This window comes from Leptonotus elevatus, chromosome 11 (assembly GCF_054856555.1).
Source record: "Leptonotus elevatus isolate MCC_2025b chromosome 11, RoL_Lele_1.0, whole genome shotgun sequence".
Classification (NCBI taxonomy): Eukaryota; Metazoa; Chordata; class Actinopteri; order Syngnathiformes; family Syngnathidae; genus Leptonotus; species Leptonotus elevatus.
The window spans coordinates 13,065,835-13,082,278 of NC_141249.1; the positions used below are offsets into that span (position 1 = coordinate 13,065,835).

Consider the following 16,444-nt stretch of genomic DNA (forward strand, 5'->3'; position numbering starts at 1 on the left):
ATGACAGGAACTGAAACTAGCTATCCCTGAAACGAACATAAAATGCACTAGCAGATACAGGATTTGGGGAAAAAATAAAACTGACCAATTTTCACATGTGCAATGAGTGAATTGAATTCTGAAAAAAGATCAACATCCACAGCACCCCGATTGTTTATTGACAGCAGTGCTTCTCAATTATTATTATTTTAGGCCTAAGGCTTTTAAACTACAGTTAGGGTTCCAAAGTAGTCTTTTAGACTAGGAATAGAATTTCAAAGTGGAGTCACAATTTATGTCAGTGGCAGGTTAAGATTTGAATAATGGTTGCGACCATCAAAATGTTGTTTCAAATCATAGTTAGGGCTTCAAATTAGGGTTTTAGACTGGGGTTATGCTGTGAAAGTAGCCGCATTTTACAAGTGGTATCGCATGCATGGTATGGAGCAATAGTAAAAACCTGACAACACAAATATTCACGTAAAAATACTGATATCTGAAAAATCGAATTTGGTACATTCACGAAGTATTAAGTACATCTTTACATCTTTTACGTACTACGGAGCCCGGCAGGGGATATCACGAAAATATTTAAGATCGCAATATAACGCGATAGTTGAACGTCGCCCCAGATGAAAGCCACGCGGTTCCTGATGACGTATCAGGAGGAGAGACGTTCAGCCAATGGGCGTCGAGCTGACTGGTCATCCTCTCCTCTCAGTTGACGCAATGGAGAAGGTGCACACAGTCGCTGAGTGCCCACTTTCACTTTGTTGTCATTCATAAAGACTTGCACTGCAAACTGGACGCTCCGTGGAGTCGTGCGAGTGGAGTGTTATCTTCCCGAGAGGTTTTTACGTGAGCGTTTTATCTGTTTGTTTGTTTGTAAACCAAATACCAAGTTTAAACCTGTTGTTGGGCTATAATAGTTTGGCTAAGTTAACTAGCTCCCACTTGCGGTACCACGATAAAGAGCTTACAGAGCCGTAAAGGTGGCGAATTGTGTTTTGATATCTGTGAGACAGCTGGTAGCTCACTGGATTTACGTGTTCTAACTGTGAACTGCTAGCTGTCGGTCCGGAGTCATGAGAAACTGATTCACTTGTTTTACTGGGCTCGTGTTGTGTGTCACTTAAAATCCTTCAAATTCTTGTCAATCGTTTTGAGATGTAAGTTAAAAAAAACAACAACAACTTCGTATGTATTGTTTTGCTCTCTAGGATGGAGAACGTGAACGGGGATGACAACAGTGTCCGTCACCGAAACTTAGCCAGAATGTCCACCTTCTCTGACCCGGATAGCCCAGTGAATGGCGAGTGTAGTCGAGGAGAAGACAATCAGTCCACTGGAGACAGCCACTTCAGAAGTATTGGTAGGAAACACAGTGGAGGTAATCATTATTTGATCTCCTGTCGGATTTCTGTGTTGGTTGACTTACAAAAGAAATAGAATGTGTCCGTGTTTGTGTGGTCTGTGATCTATTAGCTTGTTTCATTCTACCTTTTCCCGTTCTCTAGTAATTTGCAGTAGAACATAGATAAGTTAAATAAAAAAAACATTCAGCCGCTTTCTTGAAAATTCTAAGAAAAACAGCTTTTTGTATAAACAATCATAACCCAGCAAAACAGTGACTTTGATGCTAATAATTTTTTTTTCTTCCATTACGCCTCTAACTGTGGTTTCATTCTATAAAATCAGCTAAGTCAACATTTAGAACTGATTTTGATTATAAAATAATTGTCTATTTGGTAAAATATAAGCTCTGGAGTGACACCAACTCACCAGGACGGCACAACTGTTAAGTGGCTGGTTCACGTGACTACCCGTACTCTTTTTAATTTATGACACGCACATATTTATGCTATCATAGACTATACTTTGTGATATACATATTTGCTCCCTGTTCGAATGTATGTTTTAGATTGTCTGACTAAATATCTGTTGACTGTGCTGTAGCCACCATGAAAGTGAATTCAGCCTGCCTGGACTCCTCTGTCAACAGTTGGCAAACGGCATTTTTTATCTAAAACGGTGCACTTCTGCCATCTGCTGGCAGCTTGGCTCATTACCACTCCTCAAAACGCTTGTTATCCCTCCTAATGTATCAAACAACCTTGGCACTGAATGTTGTCTTTTATAATTTCAGGGGAAATTGAAGTGGAGCATATGATCAGCAAGAAGCTACAACTGAAGAGGAAAGCAGAGGTTAGAAGTTCATTTGTTTTTGCGGAAGGTTCATCATTTGAATGAGTTGCGCAGGAAACCAAAAAGGGAGGTCAAGTTTCTTCAATGTGAGTCATGATTCCGTCCTCAGCAAGCAGCTTCATGTCTCTCAAAACAATTTTTAGATTTGACCACTCCTAATTTTGTATGTTATTTATCTGCATTATGATTCTGCATTACTTTATTGTTTTTCTTGAAATGTCTAATTTTGAGAGAATTGTAAGCAACAACTTCAGTAATATTGATATTTATAGTGAGACTTGTTGTGTGCTTTTCACTCTCCTCAGTACATGAAGAAGGACCTGATGCAGGAGTTTGACAACCAGGTCAGTGACTTCATGGACAGTCTTATTGAGGAGTCTGCTAGCCTGGAGCCCACGCCCCTGCCCGCTGCCTTCTCGCCCCCCGTGTCGGACACGGAGAAAAGCAGACTCGGGTAGGCACCCGCGGTGGGAAGTTTACTCTCTTGCATCTACACACACAAAAAAAAAGTGTTACTAGCTTGGCCATGTGTTCCTCCAGGCATTTCCGACCTCCTCACGGGAACGGCAAACAGTTTGTCAGTCGCAGGTCGCTCCTTGAGTAAGCTTAAAAATCTTCACTGCCTGACAATTGCGCCTTGCTATCAAGTGTTTCCAGTCACCATGCTGTTATTTATTTTCCCACAGTGAGCTCTTTGAGGTGAACCACATCCGGACTATCTACCATATGTTTATCGCCCTGCTCGTTCTCTTCATCCTCAGCACTCTGGTGGTTGATTTCATAGACGAAGGCAGGTAATATGCGAGATTTGTTTGTCAGGTCACACAACAGCAGTTTTTAAATGTCCTTCTGTTCTGAACTATGTTGTCCTGTCTGCTTTACCTCTTCAGACTGGTGTTAGATTTTGACCTACTGGTCTACGCATTTGGACAGTTCCCCCTAGTGGTGTGCACGTGGGTCTTTATGTTCCTTTCAGTTTTAATGGTTCCATATCCCCTCTTCAAACTGTGGACACAGACCCAGACTGTCTCCTCCAGTCACCACAAGCTTTACAGTTTTCTGTTTGGCTCCTTGTTCCTTCTTTACCAAGCTTTGGGCCTTGGTTTTTTACCCACATACGTGGTAGTGGTCAACAGTTTGCCCCCGGCCTCGTGCTTCATCATCATCTTGGAGCAGGTATTTTCCATAACATTACAAATGTATAGCTTTTGGAAATGTATTGTTAGTTGGAACAGAATGACAGAAATTGCTGTGTTCATTGCGCATTCCAGGTGAGACTCATGATGAAAGCCCACTCTTTTATAAGAGAGAATGTACCAAGAGTTCTGGCCTGGACTAAGGACAAGTCTAGTAAGTCCCCTCCTCACAGTATTACTGGAATCCAATACGTGAGCCGGGTTAAAAAACTTTGATCATGCTCAGTTTTGATGATATTGGGAGACGCTGTCTATTAGGGGTGTGCCAAAAAATCGATTCGCATAAGAATCGCGATTCTCATTTAGTAAGATTCAGAATCGATTTTAAATGTCTCAAAATCGATTTTATTTCAATTATTTTATACTGTCTTTCCTTGTCCCTGTTTGTGTGTGCTTTTATTGGGAGCGCTGTTCATGATTTGGCCACTTAGGGGCAGTGTGGTTCCACGCGGTCTGATACAATGTTAAGTTGTAGCCACATTAGAGAGTAGAGATCAAATTATTCCAATAAAAATAGTTTTTTTTTGCAGCGTGGAGCCGTTCTTTTGAGTGATAAAAGTGCCGCGAGTAGAGCACAAATTAGCATTAACAAGTCAGACTGGAGTAGATCGTTACAATTCCTTGAAAATCTATCAATTTAAGCAAAAATCATTGTCAATCAAATAATTTTGAATCAAAAATCGTTCTTAATCGAAAGTCGATTCTGTATCGAATCGCACACCCAAAAATCGGAATCAAATCGAACCGTGAGACATTCAAAGATTTCCACCACTACTGTATATTAAGTTCTGAGATCTGATCACATTTTAATTAAGTAGAAATAAGCAATTTTGAGAGTTTTTGGGAGCAAATGAGTTAAAGGGCCTATGGCTCCGACTAACTGTAGCTAGCCGCTCTTGTTAGCTGCTCCAACTAATTCCGTCTCGCTCTGTCTTTTTTTACGTTAATAAATCAGCACAAAGCAGAACCATTTTTTTTTCATTTTTCCCCTATTTTAATTAGTCTCCTCTGTTATGTCTAGGCCCAGGCCCAGTAGTCCCTCGTGTTTCTCAGTATTTCTACTTTTTGTTTGCACCTACACTTATCTACAGAGATAAATATCCAAGGTAAGCACAGCATCAATTTTTGAAAAATCTGAAGACTTGGAGATGGTGGTTCCGAATTAACCGTCTTTTATATTTTAACGCAGGAGCCCAATGATCAGATGGAGCTATGTGGCCACAAAATTACTGCAGGTACCACTGACTGACTCAAATAATACATGCCTGCTTGATTTTCTTACCATTCCAAATTGTTTTCTCCTCATAGGTACTAGGATGTCTGTTTTATACGTATTATGTGTTTGTGCGGCTCTGCATCCCTCAATTCCGCAGCATCAGTCTTCAGTTTTATGACCTGAGGGTCATGGTCCTGGGCGTCTTTAACTCCATCCTGCCTGGTAAGATCAGCCACTCATAATTCAGCAATCATCAAATGCTTCTCCAGTCTCCACTATGCCGTTTACAGCAATTACGTTTCCTTTTTTTCTTGTTGATTTTTGCAGGAGTATTGTTTCTTTTCCTGTTTTTTTTTGCCTTCCTCCACTGTTGGCTGAATGCATTTGCAGAGATGCTTCGTTTTGGGGATAGGATGTTCTATAAGGTGCCGCACCTTCCGCTCACTCTTAAAATAAAGTTCCTGTGTGGATGTGTTCAAGCTCATTCTTTTTAATTTCACCTCATAGGATTGGTGGAACTCAACATCTTTTGCCAACTATTACCGAACGTGGAATGTAGTCGTTCATGACTGGCTGTTTCACTACGTGTATAGGGACTTCCTTTGGGTAAGTGGGTCTGCCTTTAATGCACTTCAGTGGTTAAAAAAAAAAAAAAATACAAAAAAACATCTTTCTCTTAAAATTGTTGTATTTTATTATTATTTAAAATAAAAAAAAAAAGATTTTTTTTTATTATTGTTATTTTATTTCATTTTTAGATTGTACAGTAATACTTTGGGTGCTGGTCAACCTGCATTGTTCCTCCATGTAAAATTTTGTAAATAGAAATTGACCACCATTAAACCGTTCTCAACTCTGCAGGCAATTTGTCTGTAACATTTAAACATCTTAGTAGTCACGCAATTGTAAAAACAGGTGGTTAACTCATTCGCTGCCATTGACGGCTATAAACGTCAAAAATTCATTAAACTATTTGTATTAGTTAAACATTTTTCCCACTTTTGTTAACAATAGTATGAAAACCTATTTAAATAAAATATTGTTCATTTAGAACAGATACGAAATTTGTGAATACTTGCGAGTTAACTAGTGAAGTCATGCGATTAATTACGATTAAAAACTTTAATCGCCTGACACCCCGAATTTTGTAATAATCTTTTTTTTTTAATTGATTCACTGCCATTGACGGCTATAAACGTCAAAAATTAATTTTAACTATTTCTATTAGTTTAACATTTATTCCCCACTTTTGTTAACAAGACTATGAAAACCTAGATTTTTTTTATTGTACATTTAGAACAGATGCAAAATTTGTGATTAATCGTGAGTTAGTAAAGTCAATGCGATTAATTACAATAAAAAAATGTAATCGCCTCTTGCCCCTAATTTTTAATAATCTTTTTTTTTTTATGAATTTATGGCAGTAAATGAGTTAATACTGAAACATCAACTTTGATAACACTGACTGCTATTTGGAACTGTTCATAATGTTTCTGAAATTCTGACTTAACTCTTCTGATTCCAGATCTCCCAGAAACGCTTCCGAACAGCAGCCATGCTGTTTGTGTTTACGTTGTCCGCCGTCGTCCACGAGTACATCCTTGCAATCTGCTTCGGCTTCTTCTATCCAGTCCTCTTTTTTCTGTTCATGTGCTTTGGAAGTAAGACGACAGCACACCTTTCAGCTTGCTGTTTTTTTCCCTGCCTTTCCTCGAAGTATTTTATTTATTTTTTAATTATCAATTCTCTTCACTCTCTAACAGTGATGTTTAACTTCATCCTCCATGACCAAAGGAAAGGTCCCATCTGGAATATAATCATGTGGACTTCCCTCTTTCTGGGTCACGGTGTAATCATATGTTTGTACTCTCAGGAGTGGTATGCCCAGCGGTACTGCCCCCTAAAAGAGGTATCTATCACCTGACTAATAATGTGATTTTTTTTTTTTAATCCTTCTCTTTTATTGCTAAAAAATGCTTATTGTTGTTGTTATTATTATATTTGTTCCAGCCCTCCTTCGTAGAGTTACTGCAGCCTCGGTCATGGACCTGTGAGAGAAGTATGATGACCAATTAACCAACTTTTGACATCACATGTTTTTCTTAAGTTTATTGCACTACTGATTTGTAATAAGAATGTATAAAAGCAATTCAATAAGCCAAAATGTATTTATTGCCAGCTCAAACTGATGCCTTACTTACAGTATCTACTGTAAGGTTACTCCTTGTGCCAATATGAGAGGGCCAATCATCAGTGTAGCAGCTGAATACAGTCATTATGCACAAATCATTCGCACATGCATTAAAAGTTAATATTTAACAAAAACAGCGATTGCATCCCCATCATAAAGGTCGTTGTGTTTGTTTGGCATTCAACATTCTGAGGTATATTATAAAGAGTGATATATTCGGTGTCAACTATGTATTCTTTATAACTTGAACTGGCTTGGCCAGACATTCTTTGGGACCAAAATGAGGTTTTATCCTTAACATGTTCTTTGTCTAATTATATGCACTTGGGCCATGTCTATGTGTCTGCGGTCTGTCAAAATATTTATACGCTTGAATAATAATAGTACTAAGGGCTAGTTTACAGAATGAGTCCTTTTGAATGTAATGGTGTATGATGTTCTGTGTGCTTTCACTTGATAATTTACAATCAGAGGTGACATGTCTCATTGACATGATGCAATCATTCATTGCACGTTTAATGTTGTTAATTGTAAGGAATTCCAACGCAGAGTGAGGTGATCTACAAGTATTCATCTTTTAAGTTTGAAAAAGAGCAATGTAAGTCTTGCTGAGCATTATTTGAACACAAGGTGGCACTGTAATAAAAGTTGATGTTTGTATCTCAGCTGGGGCGTTTGTTTATGAATACTAAAGTTTACAGAATGTACATGTAACAGACAGTGAACATTTGTTACCAAGTATTTCACTTATCGTAACTATATTTTAGATGTCCACATTGAACTCTGAACATTTTCTAATTTACTCCAAAAGTATACTAATTATTAATTTCAGTAAAAGCCAAGGCGCAGACATTTTTGATAGGATCGACATTACTTTTGTTTACAAAATGACATAAATTTTCCTATAGCCTTTATTGGAAACTTGTGCTATGTGACCGTTTTGCACAATTGCTAAGTACTCGCACCTTTGACTCGCAAATGACATCCCATTCTTGATCCTCATGTTCCAGTTTAGGAGTGTTTATTAGAGTATGTCGTTTTCTTCCGGTATTGATACTTTTTGTGGCTTTTTTGGGGGGGAGGGATGCTGTGAGATTTTTCTAATATGGGAGCTTGGTTCAATGAAAGTTGGGGGGCACAGAACCAGAACATTTTACTCAACAGTTAGTGAAAATAATAGCGAATATTTTATAATTGTAAGATGTTCAACAAAAAATAGTTTGCTTTATAATCACATTTTCCGACTCGGGATGTAATTTGTAACATTTTAGTTAGAATTTGAATATCCTAAGCACCTCTCAGGAATTGTTAAATTTTTACATAGTGACCTGTTAAAAATATTAAAAATTTAAAGGTAAACATTACAGAGATACAAATGCAATAGAACATATTGTGCCACCATGTGGGCAAAGTTTTAAGGCCTGGGGTCTTTCAGAACCGGGTTCCTTGGGGGGTGGTTTGAGCCAGCCGGTCCACGCTAGATGTACCGGAGATGTGTTGGACGGCAAGGGCCGGGGGAAGAGCCAACCCAGCCAACCCCCCGCCGCCTTGTGTGCAACACATCCTCTGTTCTGCGGTAAAGATGGCGGCGTCAGAGGGGGCGCGCAGCAGCCGGACCACGGCGACAGCATTTTGAAAAAAGCTCCATATTTGAGCAACCCTCGCTCGCTCATCTTCTGCCTGGACGACGTGCGTTTCTCCGGAGCAAAGACGGTCGCTGTCACGCTGCGGGGGTCGTTGTTGTGTGTTTAAAACCAGGGGAGTTGTGGATTTCTGTGATTGCTGCTAACGCCAGCTAGCTGTTTAGCCAAGCGAGCTAATACGGGGATAGTTAGCGGTGAGAAGCGCGAGGAGGAGGAGGAGGAGGAGGGGGATTGAGGAACGCTATTCGGCACGCAGGCTCCTCCAGCGCAGGGGAATGTGAGCCGGAGGCGCACTGGGGGTTTGCTCGCTTCGTCCCGAACGTCCTTACGACAATCTACCGGGATGGGACAGCAGGTAGGCCGCGTCGGTGAGGGCACATCGACCGGACTCCAACCGCCACAGCCCCACGCGTCCCAAGTACACCAAGGAAAGGGGAACCGGGGAAGCGTCGCCGGGAGGAGACCCCGAGAACCCGGCAGCAACACCGGCACACCGCCGGGCAGGACCGCTGCGATCAACGTGCCTGACCCGTCGATCAATATATTCACTAAACATTCAGGTAAATGCCTAACAAGTGTTTGTTGTAAGCGGTGCGTGTCGTTGGTTTAATAATTGTTGCAGTTTATTAGCATTGGCTAAGCGGGTCGTGCTAGTTTGACGTTAGCGGAAATAATCCGAGTCAAGCCCGCGTTCTTTTTACTCGTTCATGTTACTTTTCCTATTGTTTGCTCCGATTTTAGAGTATGATTTCTGGAGATGACCTCGCATCGATGTGTGATTAAAACGCCGTGGACCGGATTTGTCTTGTGCATATGCTGCATGTGACCTGGCGATGCCAAAAGGAGGGACAATATTAGAGGAAGCCCAATTTTCGTAGCCTTCGGCTTCGATTGTTTATCAGGGTTGTGATTTCCCTCGTAGATGCCTTCATCTGATAGTCGCTTTGCTAAACAGTGATCCTTGCCTCCGGAGGTTTAGGAGCGATTCCACCCCATTAACTCCATATAGGAGCCACCGCGAGGGTGGCGCTACAATAACGAGTGGTTTTGTCATGCTCACTTGCATCCTGTCTCTTCGCGTCTACTGTTACAGCACACTCAGCAAGCTGAATACATCGTTTGATCCGGTGCTTGAATAATTTAGGTCACCTTCTGTCGTTACAAGATTACGCTCATGCACTCAAGATTACTCCCAAGTAATTGTTTTTGCAATATCTTAACGTCTGTCCTCATTTTGCGGGAGATTAGTGGGATCACTGCTTTCCTTGATGCCATGAATTAAAAAAAAAATGTTTGTGGGCTGGATTTACTGCAGTTAAGTAGCGAACAGGCGTGTGTGTACGGTAGTACTCTCATATTAGCTTTAAAAAATATATATATATATTGTTACATTTTGGCATTTTTGTTTGTTTGTCCATCTCAGGGGGCGGTCATTCATGCAGTCGGCGTAAAATGACATCACAGTTGCTCAAGTAACGACCAATCACGGCTCACCTGTTTCAGTCATGTTATGTCCGCATGATGAGCCGTGATTGGTCTTTACCTGGGCAACTATGATGATGTTTTCAGTCAAGCAAGTACAAAATGGCTGCCGCCAAGATGGATAAAAATGGGTGGATTTTGCTGCCTGATTTATATTTCACAAACACATTATTAATTAGAATAGTGGGGCGCATAGAACATATTGTAAAGGAATGTGTTGGCTTGACTTCCACTTTAATTGTTGGATGATTGCTGAACTGAGGTTTTAACATGCTGAGGTCTTGTATGGCATGCATGACGGTGACGTTTTTTTTGTGACTTTGGAGGCATATTTTCTTAGGGGTTGAATAACAGATTGTGTTATCTCATCCTCGAACGGGGGCATAGTTTCTTCTTTGATTGACTTGGAATGTGTTGAGTAATGTCGATGGAACTTTTGACAATATTTATCATCGTACATGAGAATAACAACACCAATGCTTGATGCTCGCTATCCCCTACTATATGAGCCTGTCGTAGTTTAGGCTTATGTAATGGAGATGGCAGGATGCTAGTTTGGATGTTGTCATCTTATATTTAAGCTTTTGCTTTGTTTTGGTATGACAATACAGGCAAGGCATGCCACATTTCTACACCAAAGTTGCTACCAGCTCTACAGTGGACAAGGACACAGAGACAATGGGGACTTTGGGGAATGGATAGGATTTCCCGTCCGTGGCTGTGTCAAAACTGAGCCCAAGAAGCACAGACTTTTTGCGTGCAGGACGCACTCGCATTCAAGTGTTTCTGCTTTCTCATGCTGAGACAAGAGTGTCGTTTTTATAGCAGTCCTACTGCCTGCCACTCTGCAGAGAAGGATTTTTTGTCTTCCAAGCTCACAATAATAAAACAAAGGGTCTTAAGAGAGAATGAGGGCTAAAGTCTTTCACTTGAGAATTGTTAGTCTTTGTGACAGAAGCTGGGTTTGTTTGTTTGTTTTTAAATCACTACTCTTTTCAGGCAGCATAATTAAAGTAAATTATGCAAATGTTATTTGATCCCTCCGGTGATTTTGTGAGATTCAGTAACAAAATCTAGTCAACACTGGCACGTTCTTAGACAAACTGACGATGGCCTCAACTGACACCGCCACTCAACACCGGTGGGTCTAATGTTTGGCCTGCTAACTGTACATTCTCATTTGTTGACTTGATTTCATCATGGCCATATCCCTAAGTAGACAGAAGCAAAGAAGTTCAAGATGAAAACTAGGGAACCTGCGCAATGAGATAATACGACAGTTAATTGACAGTTTCTTCAAACCCATCCTGTGATTTTCTAGGGTTTGCCAGTGAAAACCCATCTTAAATCAAACGACGCCTTCATAGGTCATAATTGAACGGTGCCAGTCTTCGGGTAATGCATGGTTGCCTGTTGAGGTCATGCCTTTATGCCGCTGCCTGTGCCTTCCGTGAATGCCGCGGGGGCCATCTTGCTCGCTCGCACTCCAAAACGGTCTCATGGTCAGATAAGAAACAGGCAAGCTTTGGTATGCATCGCCTCTTATACGCTGCTGTGGTCGCGATTTGGGTTGTTTTTCTCCCTCTTAATCCATCCATTCATGACAAGGTGAGTCATTTCCTGTTTGTAACTCAGGTGTGCAGCACTCCCTCTCAGAACATTATTAATTCAGCAGCTCTGCTTCCCAACAAGACTTCCTCTACCTCGCCAGGCAGAAAGAGCACAAACCGCAGATAGAAAGAGAGAGAGAGAGAGAGAGAGAGAGAGCGTAATGGGATGGGACACCAAAGTGCTGATTCAAAGGGACTGTCACCTTTAATTGTACCGCTTGAAGTGCAATATTACTGGATCAGTGGCTGTATTGACACCTCTTCCTGTTTAGTTTAGCCCTGCCAATTTTTTTTAGGTCTTGTCAAACCAATTATCACGCGATACCTCATTTGTATCCCAAACTTGTGGAGGTTTGCTGAGGCCTGTTTTTTTTTTTTTTGTATTGTTTAAATATTTAGCTAGCTTGGGTGCTTTTCAGAATTAGGTTTATTGAAAGGAATATGCCGATTTTGATGTACTGGTATCTTCTGGTGATTGAGTTTCTGGCTAGGCCAGCAGGCGCTTGAAAACGGCAGATGGTTGGATGGATGGATGGCGTGGAGAAATGGGTGCAGAAACTATCTTATGTTTAGGGATGTTGTTTATATTTGTCATGTGATCTGTGACATCACAGTTGAGCCAAAATTTAATCACTTACAGACACATTTTTGGAATTTTTAGGGGTTGGAATGCTCCCATACATTTGTATACAAGCAATTATAAAGTCACTTAGTAAATCATAATTTCTTATAGTCTATTGTTCTCTATAACTTGAGCATAGAATTTGAGGCAGATGTATAGAATGTCTAGATGTCCTGCCCAGACGAGAAAGCCTGGATCCAGGATCCATGGACTTAAGCTGATTTGCATCAAGGGTGAAATTGGATTAGAGACAAATCCACTTTTCCTTTGACTGTGTGCTAAAGCCTTAACAACCAGAGCAAGTCACACAGCAGCCACAACACAATGTGTGAGATATCCTATATTTAGCCACTGCAACATGATAAGGCCTTTATAAACCAGATTTGTCCAAAACTGATTGGTCAGTTAAGCCCGGTGACTGCCGTTATCCACCAGGAGGAGCCATGGCCACACCTCTTCTAATGGCTTTCTTACATGATGGTCATTCATAATATACTCGTAGCCCCTTGGCAGCTGACAATCAATGCGCAACATGGAGTCACAAGTAAAAGTCGGGCAATTTTACGTTCATAGAGTACATAGCAGCAAATGGGTCTGTACAATTCAGAGTGCCAGAACTAAAGTGCCAGTTTGTTAAGTGCATGGCTGGGGTTCTCTACTAGTGCAGTGTTTCTCGGTCTTTATTAAGCCAAGGCACATATTATTACATTATATAACTCTCACAGAACACCACCAAACAAAATCACATAAAATGGATACATAAGTTAATTACAGGCTATACATTCTTCCGTGCAATTGAAAAGCATTTCATTGTTCTGCCCGTCATGACACGTCTCTGGCATTTAGGTCAGCAAAGGCACATTTCTCGTAAATACATATAGTAATCATGTAAATTGCATAATTTCCCCATGGCTCTCCTGTTGATCTCTTCCAGGTCACTATACTAGTGAGTGCCGTTTAAGAAAATCAAACATTCATTACAACGATCTAATAAGATAGAAAGCATTAAGTACTGTACATGAAATACAAAAATTAATAGAGAGCGGATTAAATAAAAGGAAATTGGACGATCATATTTGGGAGCAGTGGTCACACTGTTGGTTTGAGCCGCTTTTTGAGTCTATGATGTCATTTTCAGTCGACAGCAAGTGGAAAAATGGCCGACCCCCAAGATGGATAAAAATGGGTGAATTTTGCTGCTTAATTCATATTCCAGAAACGCAATACAGAATATCGTTTTTAGGCTAGTAGTCGAGCTGCATATTGTCAAGAAAAGCATTGGGTTGGCTTCCCCTTTTAACTCTTTTACTGCCAAAAACGTTAAATAACGTTTAGTAAAAACCTTAGACGTTAAAAGATGTTCACTATGTTTTTTGTTTTGTTTTGTTTTTGGAAACGGGTGGAGGAAAGCCTTGGGCAGCTGTGCTGAAAGTATCAATCAGATCTAGTTAGTATAATGACTCGTTTTGGCCCCTAGATGGCAGTGATGACTCTCTTTGGACAAGATTAGGTGGGCGTCAGTAGAAGACGTGAGGCGGACCTAGAGTGTTGAGGGGACAATGGCTGATGAAGCAACAATGGCGACCGGTTGCAAGCAGCTCACGCTTGAGCATTTTTTTTCCAAAGACTTAAAGCATAGATCAATGCTAAAAAGCGCATTGATGTCGACGACGATGATGATGATGGTGACTCCGAGCTTGACGCCGAAGTTGGAAGCGTTGACGCGGCCGCTATGATCATGTAGTAAAGCCTCACCGGCTAGCGATGCTAACGCCGGAAAACGCGGAGCACAACCGAACACAGGCGGACGTTCAATCGGACGATGAAGAGTTGTCGAAAAGCATCGACCAATGCACATTGATGATGACGATGATGATGATGGTGACTCCCGAGGTTGACGCCGAAGTTGGAAGCGGCCGGCAAGAAAGTGTAGCGTCTGCACGCGAAGGGGCAATCGCAGTGAAACGAATCTGTTGTGCAAATCCTGCTGTGTCTCCTTGCACGCAGGGGAGTGTTTCACAAAAAGAAAAACTATCGTTGAAACATCCACATATTTGTAAATAGTACCACAGTTGCACACATTTGTAAATAGTTTGCCAAATTGTTGTCAAATTGTTACACTGTTGAATGTAAATAAACGTATTTTGCTATCAAAAAACACTTTTTCATTGTTGGTGATAGTGTTTTACATAAGTAAAGCACTGTTTAGATGTTTGTGGCATCATTCATGAAAAAAAAAAGGTGTCAAATTCACTAGAGTGCATGAAATAATATTGTTTCACTAAAAGCTTGATTTCTCCGTATTTTGGTCCAAAACAAGAGCATTTGGGTGAAACTAACCATTTTCTATTGTTGATTACTGAAGAACAGAATAAGGTAGAAACAAACTTTTTTTTCTGATGAAAGATGAGAGTTCAATCTTTCATTTGGTAGTATGTGTGTTTCCATAGTCCAAACACAACATTTTCTGTGGACCTTGAAAGATCAGTCAAAATGCTTAAATCAGCTGGCACTCACAGCATCCCTTTTCTCAAAACGTCTGGCAGTCAAAGAGTTAATGAACAAATGTTTTGTTTTCAAATCCTTTTCCTTGCCCCCCCCCCCCCCCCCCCTTTCCTCTACTTCCTTGGGGCATGGCAAATATTTCTAAACAGAAATGCTTGATAAATGTGTCTGTTGCTGATCAGTAAACAGTCCCAAACATACAGTAAATAAACTAGTTATTTAGATAGACAATATATCTTGTGATTAGATTGGTTATCAGTTTGTTTCAACTCTGATGGGTGTACTGCCCCCCAAAAAGTCACAACACAATTGCAATGAAACCTAAGTTTGTTGTTGTTAAATCATAAATGTGCCAAGTGTTATGTAAAACTCTACAGGATAGGCCGTAGCTCCTTGCAGAAATTACCATTATTTTGCATATAGATTATTTAAAAAGTCATTAGTTATGTCGTGTTTTTTTTATTTTTATGGAATGTTCTTGTCACAGCATGCTGCTTTACTGCATTTACTGCCCTACGCTTTTCCGTCGGCTACCAGCCAAGCTTCTTTAGTTCCCCAAAAACCACAGTCTTTTAGTCCTTGGCCTCGACTCTCTCACAGCTTATATCATTAAAGAGAGGGGATTAATTAGAACAGCGCGTGGTTGGCTGTCGCAGATGGCGAAACCATTCCATGCATCTGTCATCCTAAGAACACAAAATGTTTTCAACTTGGGGACGAGGTCCAGCCAAATTGCTGCAGTGGCTCGTGGTTAAGTAGCAGTTTCACTACAAGGCTTAGCTGTGATGGTGCTGCGGGGGGAAAAAAATAGTGCCGGAGAGGAAGTCCTGCTGCCAAGCCTGTTAAGCATTGATGGGCTTCCAGGATCAGTCCTCTGTTGCTGGCATTATCGTTGCTGCTTATCTTCTGGGTTGCAGGCTAGAGAGTTGGCTTGGAATTGACACGCGCACTTACTCCGAACATGTGTGCTCGTCCATATCCACATTCAGACAGAGACGCTTCGTTTTTCAGCCCAGATATTGAAGTTGTGTGTGTCTTTTGGGAGAGTTTCCAGCAAACCCCTTGCCATGTAATGTGTTCTCTTGAGTTCAGTTGCATTAGTATGGAAAATTGAGTGCTATATTATAGGGGTGTTAGGAAAAATCGATTCGGCAATATATCGCAATATTAACAGCGCGCAATTCTCGAATCGATTCAATATGCGGCCAAATCAATTTTTGAACATACATTTTTTTTTTATGGGAATAGTCAACAAAACGTCTTACTTAGGGTTAGGATTTACACATTAAGATAGAAGAATGTTATAATAATGGAACATTAAGACTTAATATTTGATTTCAAGGCTGTTCAAACATGAAACAGGCTGCAACCTGAATTTTCAGATAAATAAATACATTTTCATACAACTCTTACAGTGTACATGTACAAGTTTACTGATTAGTATTTTCTAAATGTGAGTTAAAAAAAAATCGCAATAATCAATTTATAGATTCGTACCAGGATTAATTGGTATTGCATCGAATCGTGACCTATGAATCGTGATACGAATCGAATCGCCAGGTACTAGGCATTTCACACCCTTTATTATGTCTATAATTATTTCTACAGTGGATGTTCTAATGTGGAACACTTCCAAGGCCATATAATTTTGAATTCCATCACATTTTGGTAGAAATATGTCTGCAGTAACAAAACTTGCAGTGTACCTCACCAGACCTCTGTTCAGCTCCGGATAAGTCGACTCTTCTTTAAGTGTGAGTATTGATGTCAAGCTCTTTTTCATTGTTGCCCTTTG

General features: G+C 40.5%; 2 protein-coding genes across 4 annotated transcripts in view; both read left to right on the forward strand.

The window, feature by feature from the left end:
- Positions 1–695: 695 nt before the first annotated feature.
- soat1 (sterol O-acyltransferase 1) lies at positions 696–7,416 on the forward strand. Of its 2 annotated transcripts, none has more exons than XM_086089216.1 (16): positions 696–837; positions 1,200–1,369; positions 2,126–2,184; positions 2,490–2,638; positions 2,725–2,784; positions 2,871–2,978; positions 3,075–3,360; positions 3,456–3,534; positions 4,402–4,486; positions 4,570–4,615; positions 4,689–4,818; positions 4,924–5,021; positions 5,104–5,202; positions 6,122–6,257; positions 6,360–6,505; positions 6,607–7,416. In XM_086089216.1, exons 2-16 carry the CDS (start codon positions 1,201–1,203, stop codon positions 6,670–6,672), a joined length of 1,716 nt encoding a protein of 571 aa, XP_085945342.1. In that variant the 5' UTR covers positions 696–837; position 1,200; the 3' UTR covers positions 6,673–7,416. The 2 variants fall into 2 exon arrangements, with proteins under 2 accessions (XP_085945342.1, XP_085945343.1); XM_086089217.1 differs by having other exon boundaries at positions 708–829.
- Positions 7,417–8,257: 841 nt separating this feature from the next.
- Positions 8,258–16,444, forward strand: part of abl2 (c-abl oncogene 2, non-receptor tyrosine kinase) — a 30,281-nt gene continuing 22,094 nt past the window's right edge. For both annotated transcript variants that reach the window (XM_086089070.1, XM_086089071.1), the window contains exon 1: positions 8,258–8,990. In XM_086089070.1, the coding sequence (XP_085945196.1) occupies positions 8,774–8,990 (217 nt within the window). In that variant the 5' untranslated portion in view covers positions 8,258–8,773. The remainder of the gene's footprint in view (positions 8,991–16,444) is intronic.